This window comes from Cervus elaphus, chromosome 24, assembly GCF_910594005.1.
Source record: "Cervus elaphus chromosome 24, mCerEla1.1, whole genome shotgun sequence".
Taxonomy (NCBI): Eukaryota; Metazoa; Chordata; class Mammalia; order Artiodactyla; family Cervidae; genus Cervus; species Cervus elaphus.
This window is the reverse complement of record NC_057838.1, coordinates 67276162-67292508: the sequence shown is the minus strand read 5'-3', so window position 1 is coordinate 67292508 and position 16347 is coordinate 67276162. Positions and strand designations below refer to the sequence as shown.

General features: G+C 48.3%; 1 protein-coding gene across 9 annotated transcripts in view; it reads right to left on the bottom strand.

Moving 5' to 3' along the window:
* Positions 1–9209: 9209 nt before the first annotated feature.
* Positions 9210–16347, bottom strand: part of TMEM40 (transmembrane protein 40) — a 44271-nt gene continuing 37133 nt past the window's right edge. For 6 of the 9 annotated variants that reach the window (XM_043887005.1, XM_043887004.1, XM_043887006.1 and 3 more), the window contains 8 exons: positions 15135–15188; positions 12511–12546; positions 12098–12142; positions 11692–11739; positions 10957–11028; positions 10799–10873; positions 10226–10288; positions 9210–9344 (listed from right to left, as the gene is read on the bottom strand). In XM_043887005.1, the coding sequence (XP_043742940.1) occupies positions 9325–9344; positions 10226–10288; positions 10799–10873; positions 10957–11028; positions 11692–11739; positions 12098–12142; positions 12511–12546; positions 15135–15188 (413 nt within the window). In that variant the 3' untranslated portion in view covers positions 9210–9324. The remainder of the gene's footprint in view (positions 9345–10225; positions 10289–10798; positions 10874–10956; positions 11029–11691; positions 11740–12097; positions 12143–12510; positions 12547–15134; positions 15189–16347) is intronic. The other 3 variants (XM_043887007.1, XM_043887009.1, XM_043887010.1) reach the window with 1 other exon arrangement.

Genomic DNA, 16347 nt, shown 5'->3' with positions numbered 1-16347 from the left:
TCTCTGCAGCTGTGATCTCAGATAAACAGATTTTTAATAAACTTTTTATGTTGACATAATTTCAGACTTAGAGAAAAGTTGCTAATATAGAACCAAAAACTCCTAAATCCCTTTCACCAGATTTCCAAATGTTAACATATTACCACATTTATTTTATCCTTCTCTCATAAAAATATCCCAAGGACAGAGGAGCCTGGCAGGCTACAGTCCAAAGGGTCACAAAGAGTCAGACACTAAGCACTAGTCTCTGGTGAATAACTTTTCTGCTTTTTCAAAGCAGACTGCAGACATGATGCCTCGTTACCCTAAACCCTTCAGTCCTTCAGTCCATGTTTGCTAAAAACCTATGTAACTGCAGTAAAATGATCAAAACCAGGAAACGAATACCAATATGTTAATAGCGTCTTAGTAGTGACACATTAATAATGTTTTATCTACAGACCTTACTCAGATTTTGCTAATGGTCACAATCATGTCCTCCGTAACTGAAGAAAATTCAAGATTGTGTTTACATTCATTTATGATATCTCTTTAGCCTCCATTCATCTGTAACAACTCCTCTGTCTCTGTATTATGACATTGATGCTTTTGAAGGGTCTGGATCAGTTGTTTTGTAAAATGTCCCTTGATCTGGGTTTATTAGATATTTCTTCATGACAAAATTCAGCTTATGCATTTAGGCAGGAATATCACAGAAGTGATACTGGGTTCCAAAGCATCTTTTATTTTTATTTTATGTTATTTCTTCTTAAGACTGGAACAGCACAAGCTTTCTTTAATGGCCGAAGAATGGAGAAGTGGGAACTTAGTTCATAAACTTCTTCCAAAGCATCATTTTAAATCCCAAGATTGGGGCTTCCTTGGTGATTCAGTGGTTAAAAACTACAACAACAAAAATCTGCCTGTCGATGCAGAAGACACGGGTTCAATCTCTGGGGCTCTCCAGAGGCTCCAGCTTGCAGACTGCACATCATGGGACTTCACCACCCCCATAATCACATGAACCAATTCTTTTATAATAAATAAAGGTATTTGGGTGTCTCCTACTGGTTCTGTTCCCCCGGAGAACGCTAGCTAATATATCCAGCACAGATCTCTGTTTCAATGATCTGCTGCAGTGTAACAAACCATTGCAAACTTGGCAGCTTAAAACACAACAATTTATTGTGTTCATCATTTTTCAAGATGGTCTGAGCTGCACTGGGTGATTCTTCTGCTTCATATGGCATCTGCTGGGGCTGGAAAGTCAGAGATGCTTTTTCACTTGCCTGTCTGGTGCCTCAGCTGGGGTGGCTGCCAAACTTGGGACTGATCAGACCTCTCTCTGCCTGGCTTCCCAGCACAGCCAGCTTGGGCTTTATCACTGCAAGGAGGGTTTAAGACAGTCAGATTTCTGTCTGAATTCCAGGAAGAAAAGCAGAAGCTGCCAGGCCTCTTAAAGATTTGGCCTGGGATAGTCACTTATCACTTGTGTTACATTCCGTTGGTCAAGATAAGTCACAATTCCAGCCGAGAGTCAGGGGTTGAGGAAATAGGCACCGCCGCCCACCCCGTGGTGGATGGGGGTAACACACGGAAGGGAGAGGTGTTTGGGGTCCCTCTGGGGAGACTCGCCACCTGGTGACTGTGGGTTCTGTTGAGTGCTGAGCCTGGATTAGTCAGTGACCAGCCTTGGCTGCTGTGTCAGAGAGACCCAGAAAAGGAGAAAAGATCCCAGGGAGCAACTAGTGTCTCTGCCATAGGCCCAGCCCTGAGCCAGCAGCGAGGATGTGCCAGCTAGCTAAAGCCCCTCAGAACCCACCACCAGAGCAAGTGGGGGGGATTAAGAGCCACCCCCAGAATCCATTAAGGGCAGGTGTTTTAGTGGGGAGGACTGAGGTGCACAGAATACGAGATGGTTAGATAGTATCATCATATGAGTTTGAGCAAACTCTAGGAGATAGTGAAGGACAGGGAAGCCTGGTATGCTGCAGCCTGTGGGATCAAAAAGAATCGGATACAACCAAGCGACTGAGCAATGTACCATGAAAAAGTGGTACCTCCTTGTGGTTTTGATTTTTTTCCTTTCCCTAATGACTAATGATATGTGTGTGTGTGTGTGTGTAACATAAAATTTACCACTTAACCATTTTAAGTGTATAATTCAGTAGCATTTGTAAATTCACAGTGTCCTATAACCATCACCACTATCCGTTTCCAGAACTTTCTCATCACTCTAAACAAACTCTGTCCCCATTATGCAATTACCTCCTCTCTCACCTTCTCCCAGCCTCTGGTAACTTCTATTTATACTTTCTGTCTCTATGAATTTGCCTATTCGAGTGTCTCCTATAAGTGGATCTCATATCTTAGACAATATTTGTCCTTTTCTGACTGGTTTATTTCACTTGACACTGTCCTTAGGGTCCATCCATGTTGTAGCAGATGTCAGAGTTTCATTCCTTTTTGTGGCTGAACGAATAAGATATTCCGTTGAGTGTGCAGAGTATACTTTGTGTATGCATTCACTCACCTGCTGATGGATGGACACTTAGGTTCTTTCCACGTATTAGCTGCTATGAATAATGCTGCTGTGAACACGAGTGTGTAAATACCTGTCTGAGCCCCTGTTTTCAATTCTTTTGAATATGGATCTAGGAGTGGGATAGTCGGGTTCTATGTTTAACTTTTTGAAAAACTGATAAACTGTTTTCCATAGTGGTTGCTCCATTTTTTTTTTTTTATTTCTACCAATAGCACACAAGGGTTTCAGTTTCTCCATAGCCTCACCAATACTTGTTATTTCCTTTTTTTTTTTTTTTAACGTAATAGCCATTCTAAGAGGTGCGAAGTGGTATCTCATTGTGGTTTTGATTTTTGTTTCCTTAATGACTAACAATATTGAGCAAAGCAAATTGTCCTCCCCAAAGTGAGTGAGCCTCATCCAATGCACCAAAAACCTGCTTTCTTGTACTTGCTGGCCATTTAAAAAATATCTTCTTTGGAGAAATGTCCTTTTGATTCTGTTGTCCTTTTCTCCATCTCATTTTTTAATTCGGTGGTTTGTTTTGTTGCTGTTGAGTTGTAAGAGTTTGTTTGCTTTTAATATATTCTGGATGTTAAACCCTTATTGGATGTATGACTTGCAAAAACTTTCTGTCCTTCTATGGGTTTTCTTTTCAGTTTTTAAAAAATATTTATTTATCTGTGTCGGGTCTTAGTTGTGATTTTTGCCGCGTCACGTGAGATCTCTCCTTGCAGAGTACCGACCATCTAGTTGCAGAGCATGAACTTGGTTGCCCCGAGTCACGTGGGATCTTTGTTCCCCGACCAGATATCAAACCCATGTCCTCTGTGTTGAAAGGCACGTTCTTAACCACTGGACCTCCAGGGAAGTTCCTGTCTTTTCATTCCTGAGAGTTTCCTCTGATGCACAAAAAGAGTGCAAGTTTATTCTTCAAAGGAAAATTCAGTGATAGAAAAAATACCATGCAAATAGCAAAAATACTGGCTACAACCAAGTGACCCAACATGGAGTTCTGGGATCATTCTAGACTTAACTTTCCCCCTTCATTCATTCATCCACTCAGTGACTCCTTCATTTATTTATTTTGAACAGACTCAGAGCCTAGCTGGGGAGACCAGTGTGGACACAGAGGATTGCCCGGCTTTGTGTAAAGAATTCCAGCCCTGGGGAAAGGTGGGGGGGGGGGGGGCGGAGAGAGGAGGGGCTGCGGGTGGGTGCACACTTCCAGCCATCCTGTGGACTAGACCTTAATGTCCCCAGGACTGCCCTTCTTCTCTGTTCCTGTGGCTCCGCCTGTAGTTTCACCCCTAGTCGGGGCCCTCTGAGAAGCTAGCACAGGATGAGATGAAATAAAAAAGAACTTCCTTCCCTAACATCCATGGGAAAGAAAACGGGGAGAGAGTGGCAGGCTGGGATGATGCAAATCAAGCTCCAGGGGAAGAAGACAAGGAAAGCGGGTCAGGTGGAAGGGTTTCATCTGCTGGGTAGTCTAAGGAAGGTTCGGCAGGTGTCGGGGAGTCCTCAAGCCAGTCAGCTGTCAGAGGAGTCCCGTGTATCCTAGGAAAGGGCCTGTTTAGTATGTCTCTGAGTCAATGGCTGGGAGCACCCTGCGGGAAGCACAGCCTCAGTGCAATCCCAGAGCACAGTAGCCCTTGGTCAACTACATTCCCTGTAGTTGGAGGTCACGTTCATTCTCATGGCCCCCAAGGGGCCGCCAGAGTGATCTTTCTAAAAGGCAATCTCCATGCCTCTCCTTTGCTCAAACACCTTCCACGGCTCTGCAGTGTCCTCAGGCTAAAGTCCCAGGTCCTTTGGGGGAGAGGAGGCCACCTGCCCTTGTGTGCTGTCTTGCCCACCAATCCTCATGCCTACTCAGCCACGCTGGGCTGACCCCTGTTGCCCCCAGACATGCTATCCTTCCACTCCTCCCCACCCTTGCCCACCCTGGGCCCTCTGCCTGCAAAGCCCTTCCCTTCACCTTCCCCGCACAGCCCGGTCCCCACATCAAGCGCTTCCCCCAGGTTCCCAGGCTGTCAGTAGAATCCCTGCCTCCATCTCTGGTCCTGCCTGGCTCCTCTGGAGTAGACAGAGGGGGATTCCCCGGGGCTGTCAGGAGAAGGAGACATCAAGCCCAGCTCGGCTGGACTTCTCACCTTTCCTCCCAAGGCAAACTGGCTTGGATGACCTCGAAATACTCTCATACCCATGTCCTCCCTCCACTGTGGTCACGGCAGAAACCCAGCGCACGGTGTCCAAGGCAACCAGAGATAGAAGCTCCCTCCTGCCCTGCCCCCCACCCAAGCCCTTCTTGCCCACCCTACATTGCAACCCTGCCTTCCTGGACTCAGGATTCAGGGCTCTATTTTTAGACCACTTGTTGGACTGGGGCTCCTGGAATCTGCCTGAGGCCTGAGGTGTAACCAGACCCCACTGGCACTGGCCTTGAGCCCTAGCCAGGCAGAGAGGCGGTGAGGAGTTCCCGGGGCCGTGCCCCAGAGAGGCAGTGCACCAGGGCAGGGAGACCCTCCGCTGAGATCTGGAGGTGGGGGGCTTTCTCTCCCAGGGCACAAGGGGCTCCTACAACTTGACCCACCTGAGACCCTCCTTTGACCACTGGGCCCAGAAAGGCCAAGGTTACCAGCAGGAGGTCAAACCCACATCCTCACAAAGCAGTCAGGCTGCCAAACTCTGGAAAGATGAAGAGAAATGACTATGGCCTTCTCTTTGCTCTGGCTTTCTCTCCCATTCTGTGTGCACCTCCTCCAGCTCCCAGCTCATGCTCTGGAGAGCTCCCCACCGTCCACGGCCTGCACATGGGATCCACTGTTGTTGTTTGTGCAGACTTAACTGCCGCATGAAGCAATGTTCTCTAGTTGCTGCACGTGGGAGCTTAGTTCCCTGACCAGAGATCGGACCCGGGCCTCCTGCACTGGAAGGAGGAGTCTTAACCACTGGACCACCAGGGAAGTCCCAGGATCCAGATTTGTTTGACCACAAATAACTGGAAAAATTTTTTAATTGTGGTAAAATACACACAACATAAAACGCACCATCTTGACTATGCTTAAGTGTACCATTCAGTGGCATAAAGTACATTCTTACTGTTTTGCAACCGTCACCAGCTCCAGAACTTTCTCATCTTCCCAAACTAAAATTCTCTATTAAACCCTAACCCTTTAACCTCTCTCCCCCCACCCCTACCCTTGACTACTCTAGAGACTTCGTATGGCAAAACTGGACAGTTGCTGCTCACTTTGGTCAGCTCCCTTGGCCCCTCTCTCCCATGCTCCCCGTTTTTCTTTCATTTTTATTTTTTTAAGTATTTATTTGGCTGTGTGGAGTCTTAGTTGCATCATGTAGGATCTTTTAGTTGCAGCGCGTGAACTCTTAGTTGTGGCTTGTGGGAACCTGGGCCCCCTGCCCTGGGAGCGTGGACTCTAAGCCACTGGACCACCAGGGACGTCCCCATGTGCCCCGTTTCTCTCCTCCGGGCTGACTCTGCTTGCCCCTGAGGGCTCTGATGTGCCCCCCGCTTCCGCCCAAATCAAGTACCTTTACTCTGTGTCAGAAACATGGTGATCTCACGTACCCGTCACTGCACACCGTGACGTGGCTGCTACTGTGAGCCCCACTGTACAGATGGGGAAACTGGGGTCGGGACAAGGAAGGCTCAACCACCCTGCCCGCCAGTCAGCAGGTTCATGCTTCTGCCGTGAAACCGTGCGTCCTGCTTGTCTATTTGATAAATGTCTTATTGGCGAACTCCAGGCTCCCTTTTGAGGAAAGTGAGTTATACACAAGAGGTTGAAATCTAAACCTCAGAAGCCAACGTTCCGTGTCTTAGTTTTCCCATCTGTACAATGGGGATCATGGGCAGGCGCTACCTCTCAGAATAGTGACGAGGATGAAATGACGTCAGGATGGTAAGGATGAAATGAAACGTAACAAGTACTGAGCAAAGGCTAGCTGCTGATACTATCACCTAAATATAGAGAGATTATTCTGTAAAGTATGAAATGCCCAGTGGCTGGAAATGATGCTTATGGAGAGTATGTAGTAACGGAAAAATGCTTATTATGTATGAGAGAATAAAAGGCCTGAAATCAAAACAAATGAACTCATGCACTAAAAAGGCTCACAGGAAACACACCAAAATACCATCTGTGGTTCATTTTAGTTCTGGGATTCGGGGAGATATTTTTTTCAAACAAAATATTTTTTTTTTTAAAAGTAATATATCACTAAAAAGAAGCAAGGGTGCTAAGACACTTCAGTCGTGTCTCTCTCTGCGACACCACGCACTGTAACCCTCCAGGTTCCCCTGTCCACGGGACTCTCTAGGCAAGAATATAGGTCTCCTGCATTGGCAGGTAGGTTCTTTACCACTAGCGCCATCTGCGAAGCCCACCCCCCCAAAAAAGAAGCATAATCCTCTTCAAACTGATCTGCAGGTGCAAAGTGATCCCAGCAGAGTTCCCACCGGCTTCTTGGCAGAAATTGACAAATTGATCCTAAAGCTTGTGTGGAAATGCAAGAGACCCAGAACAGCCCGAACAAACTTGGAAAGAAGGAACATGGCCGGAGAGCTGGGCCCCAGGTGACGCTGTCAGGGCTGAGCTGAGAGCTGAGTGTTGAGAGAACACAGCGGTGACTATCAGGAACGTTCCCTACTTGTGGGTCACTATTCTCCTGAAATAAGGCCTTAAGTTTCACTGACAGAGGCCTCTTAGAACAGAGCAGGAAAATTCTTGCAGGACAAGGTGCTCTGGGAGGCAGCAAGGCTTTCTTCCCTTGAGGTGTAGGAGTTGAATTGGAAAATCCCAGAAATGAGAAAATGTACAAGTCCTGAAGAATTCTCTAGTCTCACAATTTCCAAAAGATTTTCACCAGACCACAGTCATTGGAGGGCAAAGGATATCCAGTAAGATGTTCATAAAGCTTCATTTTTTTTTTTTTCATTTTAAGGCTCATTTTGTTTCTGATGATAAGTCCCTGCTTTTTTGATTTGGGACTACTATCCTTTCTGTTATAAAACAATGCTGAGAGTTGACTTTTTTGTTTTGTTTTGTTATTTTTTAAAAATAATTTTATCTATTTATTGACTGTGCTGGGTCTTTGTTGCTGCTCAGGCTTTTCCCTAGTCGCTGTGAGCAGGGGCTACTCTCCAGTTGCGGGGGTGGGCTTCTAACTGAGGGGGCTTCTCTTGCGGAGCACAGCCTCTAGGGCGCAGGCTTGATGGTTGTGGCACATGGGCTGAGCTGCTCCAAGGCAAACGGGATCTTCCGGGATCAGGGCTCGAACTGGATCTCCTACGCTGATGGGCAGGCAGACTCTTTACCACTGAGCCTCCAGGGCAGCCCCGTTTTGTTTTTTGTTTTTTTAATTTAATGGGCAAAGTAAGGAGTTGGTAGCCCTCCTTTTCTCACTTGATAAAAATATTCTGTAACTCTGAGAAATCCCAAAGCTGAGAAATACCGGGAAAAACTGCAGCTGCCTCAGGGATGCTCTGCCTGCCGTGGGGACTGGCCTGCCGAGCTCTGTAGGGCAGCCTGGCAGCAGGAGAACACAGGCCTGGGGCCCACTCACACTCTGCCCCTGACTTGCTGCGGGAACCTGACAAGTTATTCCATGTCCGTGAGTCTGTTTCTCCACCTGCAGAAAGAGGGGGATGCACATATCTCAAGGCTGTCGTGAAAATTCAACCAACACAGTGGACCGGGACCTGCGGAAGCACTTGAGAAAGTGTCCTTCAGGGTCTATGAGCTCAGAGAAGGTCCGCATTTTTCTCTTCTGCAAGTTGAAGCGTCCTCGGTTCTCTGATTATTCTTTATATCCACACTGTGGTTTCTTCTTCTGTGTCTTCTCTAGTTTGTCACCGTCACCCTTGACATGTGAGTCTAGAACACATCCTATCGGTGTGGCCTGCCTGTGCCCGAGAGAACATACTCACCTCCTCCAATCTAGACTCTACACCTTGATTAATGAAACCGAGTTTACCATGGATTTTTTGGTGCTCTTATCTCACTTCTTTGGTATTTACTGAGCTAAGAATACCTAACAGCTCTAGATCTTTTTTCACAAGAACATTTGCAAAACCCTGTCTCCTATTCCAAACCTGTGCAATTGAAGTCTTGGACCTAAAATGACAGGCTTTTTGCATTTATTCCCTTTTAGAGTTTGTTCAGTGGGAAAAGGTAACCCTCTGACTCAATGGGGTCAGAGAAGACCCCAAATGTATTCTCACACTGGAGAAACCCAAAGGAATACTTAGCTGACTCTTTGTAGTCTAGGGAAGAGAGAGTCTATTTGAATCTTGATGGAGTCCAAGGGTAGCAGGGCTGGCCCTGGATGAGCCAAGGGAAGATGCCTGATGCTGTGGCTTTAGTCCCCCAACATCTCACCTGTATTAGGGTCACCCCAGGGGCCCAACATGGTGCTCCCTGGCCTCAGAGCAGTGGGCCAGGATGGCCTGGGTACTTGAGAGAAATCACAAGCCCAGACAGATGACAGCTTGCAGGGCGCAGGGGCTCCTACTGTCTCCAGACAGGAGTCATGTCCCAGGATCCCCCTGCTGATCCAGGCCCCCGTGAAGGGCACAGGCCCGCACCCTCCCCGCTCCTGCCATCATCCTGGCATCTGGGTTTCATGCCGACGCTGCCCGAGGGACACCTCAGCCCGCTGGTGCCAACGTCCACACCACATGGAAGGCAAAGTGCTGTCTTTATTGCTCTAGCGTGGCCCGCCCGCGTGTCTCCCAGGATGCCACTCTGTCCTCGTGGGTGGAGAGGATGCGGTGGTGGTCACACCGGGGCCTGGCCTCAGTCAGTCTTCCTGACGCCTGGAAGGAAAAGCCCGCAGGATGGCATGGGATTCCGAAGGCAGCCAGGCCTCCTCCCCACTGTTACCCCAGAGGCGCAAATGCCCCTAACAGCTGACATGAGGCAGTCATGACCCACAGCCATTACAGCTAGTGTCCCCTTTAGCATCAGAGAGATTAAAGGAGATGGAAGTCTCCGACCTAGAGACACACAGCTCCTGGCCAGTCAGTTTCCGATGTAATGGTAGGCACAGAACTGCTGGTCAAGAAAAAGGATCTTCTCTAGCCCTGTCCAACCATTCTAGCTGTGTGATTCTGTCCTAGTCACTCTACCTCTCTAAGCCTCAGTTTCCTCAACGGTCAAGTGTAGGAGAACTAAAACCCACTCCCAACCCGAGTTGCTGTTAAGCAAATAAAATCACAGAGAAGATACCATTTGGAGAGGCTCAAAGTTCTCTGAGCAAATGAGGAATACCCAGGGCCCCTGTACTTTTCCACAGTGGTTCACACCGAAGGACTTTTGCATCTATTCCTCACTTGATGTTCACAACACCTTTGTGCTGTAGGTATGATGACACCCATTTTTCCAGCTGAGGAAACTGAGGCTAAAAGAGGCTCCCCAGAAATAGGAGATTGGAGGAGGTAGGACTTGAACATGGACATGAACTCGAGCAAACTCTGGGAGATGGTGAGGGGCAGGGAAGCCTGGCGTGCTGCAGTCCATGGGGTGGTGAAGAGTTGGACACGCCTGAGCGGCTGAAGGACAGCAGCAACAGCCACAGGCCTTGAACCCAGGCCCTCACCTCCAGGCTCTGCCTCTTTCCTACATGCTAAGGCTCATTTGCAACAGAAGACCCCAGCGGGGAGAGACAAAGTGAGCAGAGGGAGAAAGTGAATGTTACCTATCAGCCGAAACTTCTGGAAGAAGGGGATGAAGCCGTGCAGCACGCTGTGTATTCGGTACACTGCCAGAAACAGAGAGAAAGGTGATGGTGCCCTGTGCCCCCTTCAGGGACCCCAGGGGCAGACCTCCCGCTGCCCACTCTTGGACAAAGGCCTCACCCATGCAAACAAAGCTCTGATGGAATTTCAGGCAGCAGGCTAAGCTTAGATAATAGGCCTGAGTTATTATTATTGAAAACAACCCTGACCAGCAGTAACAATGCCAGGAAATGAGGCGAATTCAGCACCCCACTCCATTAACTGCCTTGTTTTCAGTATCTGGCTAATTCTGTTTGTTTGCCACTTTCAACTGTTTCTGTTGTATTTTCATGGAGCTGCCCATTTTTTTCCATGGGGTGGTGCCAACGACCTCTCATTGACCTTGAGAGCGGTAGGTCAGGAAGCAAACACGATCATAAAGAAATCTTTACAAAATATTTAGGTCATGGCTTTTCCGGCCCTTGGCGAGCCTCTGTGAGGGGCCGGCCCAGCCACTGCCCCCACACCAGACTCTGCCTGTGATGGGGCCTTACCCAGGCCGAAGTAGATGCCAACAGTCTCCAGGGAGGCAAACGTGAGCAGGCCGACCCCAAGGGACATGAACCAGTCTGCAGGGGTAGCAAGGGAGAGAATGATCAGCCTGCAGATCCAGACCCCCGCCCCCGATTCCCACGCCGCACCCCCCACTCACCTGTGTAATAGTGATAACACACCAGCACGGCCCCAATGGCAAAGCAGAGGAGGATGAAATGGAAAAACTCATCTGTCAAGGCAGAGGCGGGGTTACTGTTTCCCTCTTTCCCTCCTTCTTAATTAACTGAAAGTATTCTTATCTCTGCTCAAAGGGAGCTTTATTCGCTGTTCCAGGGTCTTCCCTGGCAGCCCAGTGGTTAAGACTCCGAGCTTCCTCTGCAGGGAGCTTGGGTTTGATCCCTGGTTGGGGAAATAACAGCCCTTGTGCTGCCAGCGTGGCCGAAAATAAAACCATGGTCTCCCTTCCTACCCTCACCCTTCTCCTTGAGACCCCCATGATTGCAGGCCTATAGCTGAGAAGGTCCCGCCAGGTCTCATAACTCCTTCCCTAGAGTCCAGCCCACCCAGTCACTGCTCCCCATCATGGCCGTAAGGCCTGGAGGGCAGTTCTCATCCTGGTGACTCTGTGTCCAACAGAAAGAGCACACTGCCGGGGCCCAAGCCCAAGTCATGCCCCTCACTAGCTGACCCTGAGCCTCAGTCTCCATATCTGCAAAATGGGCATCACTGGACTACCCTCTCAAGGTGATTCCAAGCTGAGGAGTTTGTGAACTGCAAGGCCGGTGACAGAGGTGGGCTGTGATTATTTTTGTTCCAGGCCACCAGCTGACTTCCTCCCCAGAGAAATTGGAATCAGACAGCGGCAGCAGCCCTAGAACCTCAATTTCCTTACCGTCCTTCTTTATATTCAGTCTTCTTAGCTGAGAGGCCTCCACTTCTCCTTGGGAACAAGAGAGAGATGAGTGTTTAATGGAACAACTCGGGGGATCCTCTCTGAAGAGGCCTCACTGAGAAGGGCTCTCCCGGGTTCTAGTTCCTGGGTCAGAGGGCGCTCACTTCAGGGTGGTCAGGGCAAAGCTGGAAGGTGGGGCGACTGTCCTTGGACCCCCACTGACACCCTCCTCCTCCACAGGCCTGAGTCTGTTCTGCTCCACGCCCCCGAGCCCGGAGGCCCCTTTTCTGGGTCACATGACAGCCTGGGTGGTAATGGCATCGCTGCTGGAATCGACTCCCACTCCCACCTCCCAGGCTGTCTGTAGTCCGTCCCAGGCCTTGGAATCCAGGCCACCTCCCGCTACCTGCGTATTTACCACTCGTGGGAGTAGAGCCTCTCCTTCGGAGTCCTGGAAATTAGAAACTCAACATTAGTGCCCAGGCCAGCTTAGGTCCTTAACAGATGTCACAGGTGACCTCTGAAAATGCCCCTGTCAGATTCTCCAGTCCCCAGGGGATCTTTCTACCTATAGACTGTTATCAGTAATCCCTTTGCTCTTGCCTGGACCCCCTTTCTCACCTCCCCTGGCCCCCCTCATACCACAGCCAGCCCTGCCAGTCTGCTGAGCCCAGGTCAGAGCCCCTGCCCAGAGTGGACATGGGGTCCCATCTTTCGCAGTCATGCATCTGACAGCAGCTGGCTGTCTCGGGGGAAAGATGATGTCCAGACCTCATCAACACCAGCACCGATGACCCCCCGCCCCTAAGAGACACTCACCTGATTCTCCTGAAGGCACCATGTCCCTGGGGGCACCTGCACAGAACAGAAATCAGTGATTGTATACTTGTGTGCTCTGGGGGGTAAGAAGTTACGCCCCGGGGAAGGTGGAACTCTCTCACCCAGAGGCTTTCCAGTGATGTGCAGGGCGCGCTGGAGCAAACTGGCGGGCTCCTTTTCCATCTAAAGGGACCGGGGCCACGCAGCAGCCCTGAGAGCTGCCGCAGGAACACCTGCCCCGCATTACAGGTCTTCTAACCTCCCACGAGAGGCTAGAAATTCAGGCTTTCACACAAACTTCTGGACTATCAAAAAGTTGGCAACTCACATTCCATCCAGCCAAAAATGTCATGGTTTGTGAGAATGACGTCATTTTACGGAAGGAAAACTATAGCCAATTATAACTGTGGGTTGCCAGTGAATTTAAGATGGACCCCGATTTCACAGATGTCCAGATGTGAAAAACTATTAGTCGCAGAATTGAATTGATGAAATATATTAAGAATAACAGGGGTTGCCAGGTGGCTCAGTGGTAAAGAATCCGCCTGACAATGCAGGAGATGCAGGAGACGTGGGTTCCATCCCTGGGTCAGGAAGATCCCCTGGAGGAGGGCATGGCAACCCACTCCAGTATTCCTGCCTGGAAAATCCCATGGAGAGAGGAGCCTGGTGAGCTACAGTCCATGGGGCCACAAAGAGTTGGACACAACTGAGTATGGACGCACCATTAAGAATAATAATAAAGACACGCTGGGATCTGGATAAAACACATCTGCACACACAGGCCACCAGTTTGCAATTTGGGCCTGTTCATTGCTCTCCTGACACAGGTGAGGACACTTAGGCCTGCGCCCCCAGCCTCATCAGGCCCAGAGTTTACAAGCCAAGCTGGGTTGTATGCTGGGGGCCCTGGACCCCAACTACAGTGTCAAACTCTTTGTCGGGGCTGCCCAGGATGAGTCGAGCCCTGTTCCTGGGCTGACCTGCAGCCTTCTCTTTAATCTGGCCTGGGCGGCCCTCCACCTCTGGTTCTTGGGGCCTCTCCTATCCCCAGTGACTTCTCTCCTCGCCTCTCATCTTCCTCCCCTCAGGCAGGAGCCCCCACTCTGTACACTTCCCTCCTCCAGGTCAGCCTCAGGACACAAACACCTGGAAGGGGCACTCAGCTCATGGCAACAAACATCCAGGATGCTGACTGTCTTCAGGGCTGATGTGCAAACAGGAACCACTGTCTGCAAGTGATCAGAGAGAGGCCGGCACCGAGGGGACAGAGGGCAACCAAGGACAGCATGAAATGCGACCCCCATAGTGTAATTACCAAGTACTGCCAATGTCACGGGGGCAATTCATTACTCGGAGGAATTAACTCTCAAATACATGATGATATTTATGTTTTCGACAGTGAATATGACTTACTTTTTGAAGAGAAAAAAACATTTAAAATATGTGTGTGTGTGTGTGTGTGTGTGTGTATGCTGCTAAGTCACTTCAGTTGTGTCCGACCCTGTGCGACCCCATAGACGGCAGCCCACCAGGCTCCCCCAGCCCTGGGATTCTCAAGGCAAGAACTCTGGAGTGGGTTGCCATTTTCTTCTCCAATGCTTGAAAGTGAAAAGTGAAAGTGAAGCCGCTCAGTCCTGTTCGACTCATAGCAACCCGATGGACTGCACCTACCAGGCTCCTCCATCATGGGATTTTCCAGGCAAGAGTACTGGAGTAGGGTGCCATTGCCTTCTCCGGTGTAAAATGAGAAAAAACAGTTTCTCATTTTACATCCAGTGAAAACTTTCTTGCATGACCTGAGCAGTTAGAGACATTTTTTTCCTAAATCGGATAATGCCTGTTTTTGTTAAAAAGAAAAAATCAGAAAACTCAAAGAAGATGGTATGACAATTAAGTACAATGCCGCCACCCAGTGGCAACCACTGGTAATAGCTTGATGCAGAACACTAAGACGTCTCATTTACATTTCTTTGAATGTCTATGTTTCCTGTTGTATTCCTTGGGTTATTATCAGAAGTTAGGAGACCACGCAGATTATGGAACTGCTGGATTAAACAAAGTTAAAACAGACTTTCTTATCTGGCAGGGTGCATTTGTGAGGCTTTCTGGTAAACTAGTTCATTCCTACAAATTCCTCCAACTCATCACAGTGCTACCAAGCAAAGTGGCATGATATTTACATCTGCTTGCTGTAAAAGTGACAATCCTTAGAGACAATTAGTCTATAATGTAAGTGTTGTAGGGATCAGGTCCTTAATTTTCCCATGCATGCTTAAACAACCCAGTATTCCAAGACAGAGGGTACTGATCAAGCTCCATCTTGCTGGTTGGAAAGCTGAGATCCAAAAAGGTTAGGTAACTGGTGACAGTCACCCTGAAAGTCGGGGCTATAGATCAGAATATACTCTGGCACAGTCTGACTATGGTAGAAAACGCTTGTGCCCACCTCCAGCTGCCCACGTTGTAACCACTCACCTTGCCACATCTCATATACCCACCCACAACTTTCAGCTCATGAAATACCCTCATCACCATGTTTCCTCCCAACAAAGCCCTAAGCCTTCGTGTCGTTTCCTTTATTCTGTTCCGCCCAAAGCCACTGTTTCACCCCAAACAATTACCTTCATAGAGTTGAAGCTCATCTTTCAAAATGTCAGGTTCCCCATGCTCAGCACCTGGGTGGAGACAAAAACCTGTTAGTTAGCTCCCCCCAGTAACAGCACCCCAGAGTGGCTTCCCTCTTCTGGTGTTGGAAGCTTTAAAAAGTAACAGAGTCCTTGTGTTGAGGGTGAGGTGAGAGGTTTTTGAGAAGTAAGACGACCTTACAAGAGATTTCCTGATACTCTGTCTGACACCCCTCACACATCCTGAGGTGACCATGTTCAATTGACTAAGAAAGAACTGGGAGCCCGAGAGGACCTGGGCCTTGTGCAAAGTCAGTAATGCTAGCCGCCATTTATTGAGCACTTACGAGATACCAACACTGAACTAGGTAATTTTTGGTGATATTTCATTAGACCCTCTTGGAAATTCTGTGAAGGAGGTATTAGTACCTCTCCCTCCCCAATTTACAGATAAGGAAACTGAGGCTCACAAAAGCTGTCATTCTCTGAAGGTCACACAGCCAGGAAGTGGCAATTCTAAGGTTCAGATCCAGGTCTGTCACTGAGGTCTGCTTTCCTGGTCATTTTTGTCTCCAGAAATAGGACCCAGAGCTCAGGTGCAGAGTCATGGGAACATTTGTTAAACACCTTGTGTGTGTCAGGATCTGTAGTAGGCATTAATCTAGTCTCTTTCCCCCAAGTTCTTTTCTTCCCATGATCAATTTAGGCTAACATTTATTAAAGTTTTTTTTTAAACACAAAATTATATTTTTCCTATTATAAAAATAAAAGAATCTTATAATAAAACATCTATGGTAAAAGTCAGTTCAAAAAAAAGAAAAGAAAAATCATTCACAATATAACCATCCAGAGATAACCATTATTAACGTTTTGATATTTTGCTTTCCAGTCTTGTTTATAATCACATATGGGTCCTTTTTACAAAATATATGACAAAATGTGGTCAACTGGAGAAGGGAATGGCAAACCACTTCAGTATTCTTGTCTTGAGAACCCCATGAACAGTATGAAAAAGCAAAAAGATATGACACTGAAAGATAAAATCCCCAGGTCAGGAGGTGCTGAATATGCTACTGGAGAAGAGTGGAGAAATAACTCCAGAAAGAAGAGATGGAACCAAAGCAAAAACAATGCCCAGTTGTAGATGTGACTGGTGATGGAAGTAAAGTCCAATGCTATAAAGAACAATATTGCAATATTGTCCTAACCT